At 61.1% G+C, this 5,064-nt stretch overlaps 1 protein-coding gene across 1 annotated transcript; it reads right to left on the bottom strand.

Moving 5' to 3' along the window:
• Positions 1-3,046: 3,046 nt before the first annotated feature.
• On the bottom strand, positions 3,047-3,352 carry LOC136994344 (feather keratin Cos1-1/Cos1-3/Cos2-1). The gene has a single exon (XM_067311803.1). It carries the CDS (start codon positions 3,350-3,352, stop codon positions 3,047-3,049), a length of 306 nt encoding a protein of 101 aa, XP_067167904.1.
• Between the last annotated feature and the right edge of the window lie 1,712 nt (positions 3,353-5,064).

Genomic DNA, 5,064 nt, shown 5'->3' with positions numbered 1-5,064 from the left:
GACCTCCACTTGGAGCAAGCTCGTTTCCCTCTGTTGACTCATTAAAGGTCTTCTGCATGCACGCCTGGGTCTGCACGTGGTCCTTCCCTCTGTGGTTGCTCTCCCAAGCTGCCCAGGGAGAAAGGCAGTGCTCTGGGGGAACTGGGGTGGCTTGGGGGCACATGAGGACCCTTCACCATTCCCGGAGGAACTGGAGGGTGGACACACTGCAGCAGTGGCCTTTTAGGCGCTCTCGCTTGGAGCTGAGGAGGACATCCCCGGCTCCTCCAGAGCCCGTAGCCATCAGGCCCTGCCTTGCAGTGCCTCTGCCCAGAAATGCCCTCTCGGCCTCAGTGCACGTCCTTCAGACTGGGAGCCTGACCACTGCTGACCTCAAGTGAAGAGCCCTGGCTGCGGGAGGCCCTGGGAGGGCAGCAGCCCCGCGAGCTCTTGGGGGAAGCGGTTCTTCTTGCTCTGGATGGAGCTGTGCTTGGGGAGGAGTTTCAGACAGAAGATGGCTCCCCAGGGACAGCGGGAGTGAGGATGGGAGGCTTGCAGACAGCGCCTGCCCTGCCGCTCCTTCCAGCGATGCCCTGGGTTTCCTGGCGAAGGTTTCTGGCGAGCGGCAAGCTGGGAGAGACTCAGGGCCAGAAGAGGGGTGGGGGGGTGCTGTCCGAGTGTCCCAAGGGTGGCCAGGAGCTCCCCACAGGGGGCAGCGACAGCCCTGCGGGTGACACGCTCCCTTGGGGGAGGACGGGAATGGCCACACAGCGCTCAGCTTCCTGGGCACAGAGACGGGCAGTGTTGGGAGTCCTCCTGCATACTCTGTGGAGGCGAAGAAAGGGTTGCAGAAAGCATCTCCGTGCCGCCTGGGAGACCACACGACCCATGATGCTACGGCTGTAAGCTGTTGGGACAGGGTTTTGCCAAAGCTTCTGAGGCAGTACTTTCCCTTATTGCTCTCACGCTGTTGTTTTCTTGCTGTCTTTTCTTCTGGCCTTGCCCCTGTAAACCCTGGTGCTGCTGTTATGACAGGTTCTGACGGGTTCTCATGGCGTTCTGACGGGTTCTCAAGCCAGCTGACACTTTCATCCCGCCCTCTCCTTACTCCTTGCTTTGCAGTTTCCAGGTTATGTTAGAGAAAGAGACAACGTATGCACAAGAGAGTGGAGAGCAGTCATTGAAATACGTAGCAAGATTGCAACCAATCCTGCGTAGGTGGAGAAGCTTAGAACCCGGGGCTGAACCCGGCGAATGATTAGGAGTCCTCAGCGCAACTGCTGTGCAGCACCATTGCGAACCTCCCCAGAGCAACAGCTTTCTCCCTGGACGGCTTGGGAGAGCGTCCACAGAGGGAAGGACCATGCGGGGACGCAGGCTGGCATGCGGAAGAACTTTAATGAGTGGACAGAGGGAAACGAGCTTGCTCCGAGTGGAGGCCCAGGTGCAGGGAGCACGAGGGTCAGCCGAGAGCCCGCCCCCTGTGGCCACGGCAGAGTTCCTGCTGGGCGTCCATCCGCCTAGCCCATTGGGAGAGAGGGGCCAGCAGTTCCCGCCTAGGCAGGCTCTGGGGGGCCTTGTGGCTCTCTCACAGCATGGCCCATGTTTGCCTCTCCCTTCTTCCACTCTCTCCTTCCCCTCCCGTCTCCTTGCTGTCTTCTGCTGCCGTGGGCGCTGTCTGCAAGCTGAGTGCTGAGCAGAGGCGGATAATCACTCCCCTCAAACTACTGGCTGTGCTCCTGTTAATGCAGCCCAGGATGCTGTTGACAGTCCTCGGTGTCACAGAACACCTTTGCCAGTCACAGCTGTCCTGAAGGGGTTTCCCCAGGAGCACCTGTTCCTGGCCTTCTTTTGGGGCTGTTGCTTGAGAGGGGCTGGAAGTTGTGTGGGGACAGAGTGCTGGTTGCGTCTCCACTGCCCAGACAGCTGCCGATCACGGCTCTGAGTGGTCGTGCATCATCCTGCCCAGCTGTATCTTGCAGCACTTCAGCACTGCCCCTTCCTCGGCTGTAAGCCTCTCTCCAGCCTTCCTGCTGGTGACAGCACTGCTTTGGGGAGCTCCTGGCCACCCTTGGGACACTCGGACAGCACCCCCCCACCCCTCTTCTGGCCCTGAGTCTCTCCCAGCTTGCCGCTCGCCAGAAACCTTCGCCAGGAAACCCAGGGCATCGCTGGAAGGAGCGGCAGGGCAGGCGCTGTCTGCAAGCCTCCCATCCTCACTCCCGCTGTCCCTGGGGAGCCATCTTCTGTCTGAAACTCCTCCCCAAGCACAGCTCCATCCAGAGCAAGAAGAACCGCTTCCCCCAAGAGCTCGCGGGGCTGCTGCCCTCCCAGGGCCTCCCGCAGCCAGGGCTCTTCACTTGAGGTCAGCAGTGGTCAGGCTCCCAGTCTGAAGGACGTGCACTGAGGCCGAGAGGGCATTTCTGGGCAGAGGCACTGCAAGGCAGGGCCTGATGGCTACGGGCTCTGGAGGAGCCGGGGATGTCCTCCTCAGCTCCAAGCGAGAGCGCCTAAAAGGCCACTGCTGCAGTGTGTCCACCCTCCAGTTCCTCCGGGAATGGTGAAGGGTCCTCATGTGCCCCCAAGCCACCCCAGTTCCCCCAGAGCACTGCCTTTCTCCCTGGGCAGCTTGGGAGAGCAACCACAGAGGGAAGGACCACGTGCAGACCCAGGCGTGCATGCAGAAGACCTTTAATGAGTCAACAGAGGGAAACGAGCTTGCTCCAAGTGGAGGTCCTGGGGCAGGGAGCTCCAGGGGCAGCCGAGAGTCTGCACTTGCAGAGGGAGAGGGGCCAGCAGTGCCCCCTAGGTGGCTCTGGGCGGCCGCGTGGCCCACGGCAGCAGAAGACAGCAAGGACACGGGAGGGAGAGGAGAGAGTGGAAGAAGGGAAAGGCAGACATGGGCCGCGCTGTGAGAGAGCCCAGGCTGGCCCCTTCCGGCCTTCCTTTGCAGGGGCAGCCGGGATCGCGCAGCCCCTCTGAATCCGATGCCCAGGAGCTCCATCCTCATTCCGGTAGCATCTTCTGGGTTCCTGGGGGTCCTGCTGTGGGGCCGTCACCAGCGGCTTTAGCAGGGCAGGCACCTCGAGCCAGAGTAGCGGCTGCTGATGCCAGAGAGGCTGAAGCCCCCGGAGGAGATGGGGACTCCCTGAGAGCTGAGGATGCTGCCAACGGCAGCGGAGGTGGAGGATCCCACGGCGGTGTTCTGCGGGAAGGAGCTGAGGATGGGGCCGGGCAGGGTCACCACCACGGGAGAGGGCTCGATGACGACGGTGGAGTCCTGGCACTGCCTGACACAGGGCTCATTGCAGCTGCTGGCCAGCGGGGTCGGGCCGCAGGGCCGGCATGGCTGGCATGGGTTGAAGCAGGACATGTCTGAGGGTCGGAGGTGCACCTGCGAGAGAGGGCGGGGAGGAAGCAGAGCAGAGCATGGGGGATGCGTGAGGAGCAGCCTGTGAGCGTGCCACGAGGGAGTCAAGGCACCTGCTGGGCCGGCAGCTGGAGGCCGTGCAGCCCAAAACACAGCCTTCTGCTTTGCTTCGACCCCAAGGGCCCTGCCAAGGGCAGCCAGGACAAAGGAGAGTCCTGCCCAGCCCATAGCCCAGAAGAGCCCTCAGGCAAGCACCAGCCTCTCACCATGCCAGAACTTCTCCCCTCTTTCGCCCTCCCAAGCAGCCCCAAGACCCAGCGGAGCACAGCGGAGCAGGTATCAGCTGAGACGTGCTGGAGGAGGAGCAGGAGGAGAAAGGGCTTCAGACTCACCTGGTTCCCAAGGAGGTGGAGGCGAGAGAAGCGGATGAGAGAGTGGGGAGTTTGGCCGGCTTTTATAGTGCTCCTGCACTGCCCCAGGCCCAGAGTCACCCAGTACGTGGGCAGTAATTTTCCAGCAGACTCACCTCCAATGCAAAATAGCCTAGCTCATGGCACGGGCTGTGTTTGCTGTCCCTTCAACGTAGCCTTTTCATTTCCTCATTTCTGGCATGCCCATTCTGCCACGGAGGCTCCTTTCAAGTGCCGGCGTGAGAGGCCCAGGGATTTCTGGGGCAGGAGCTTGTCAGTATGGGCAGAAGTCACGGCCCAAGTACTGGAGGGGTCCCGTGCAGACCCGGCCATCGGGCAGTGGCACTCTAGTGGGGCTGCTCGTGAGCCCTCTTGCAGGAAGGGGCCCAGGCCCTCCCGGTGCCCTAGTCCCCAGCCGAACATCCAAGAGTCCCCATGCGTGTGGATGTGCCGTATCCTTCTCTCTCTCCCTCCCTCCCAGCTCTCTCCGACAGTCACTGGTCGTTGCCTCCCCTGACGGGTGGGCTGTGCTGCAGGTTTTGCCTCTCTTCCTCCTGATGCTGCCCGCTCTGGGGAGAGATCTGTCCAAGGATGCAGGGTAGGGGTTAGGAAAGCCAAAGGCCACCTGGAGTTGAAGCAGGCCAAGGAGCTGGAGAGCAACACAAAGGGCTTTTCTGGTGTATCAGCAGCAAAAGGAAGACTAGGGAAAACGTGGGCCTAGGCCTGGATGGGGCAGGCGACCTTGTGACGGGCGTGGAGGCTGGTGGTAGAGCTCAATCCCACAGCGAGGTCACCACACAGGGGACACAGAAAAGGCTGAGGTACTCAAAGCCTCCTTGGCCTTGGGTCTTCACTGGTAAGATTTGCCTTCAGGAAGACTAGGCCCCTGAGACCCGTGGGAAAATCTGGAGCAAGGAAGACTCACTCACAGTAGAGGAGGATCAAGCTAGGGAACATTGAAACAAATTGGACAGGCGCAAGTCCATGGGACATGACGGGATGCACCCACGAGTGCTGAGGGAGCTGGCCAATGTCACTGCGAGGCCACGCTCAGAAACCTTTGAAACGTCGTGGCGCTTGGGGAAGGTTTCTGAGAGCTGGAGGAAAGCAAACGTCAGTCGTGTCATCGAGCAGGGCAAGAAGGAGGATCTGGGGGCCTAGAGGCCGGTCAGCCTCACCTCCACCCCGCGAGCGCGATGGAGCAAATCGTCCTGGAAGCCATTTCCAGACACATGAAGGACAAGTAGGTGACGGAGTAGTCAGCATGGATTTGTGGAGGGGAAATCAGGCCTGAGCAGCCTCATA

Source organism: Apteryx mantelli, chromosome 28 (genome assembly GCF_036417845.1).
Source record: "Apteryx mantelli isolate bAptMan1 chromosome 28, bAptMan1.hap1, whole genome shotgun sequence".
Classification (NCBI taxonomy): Eukaryota; Metazoa; Chordata; class Aves; order Apterygiformes; family Apterygidae; genus Apteryx; species Apteryx mantelli.
This window is presented reverse-complemented; position numbering and strand designations above follow the sequence as displayed.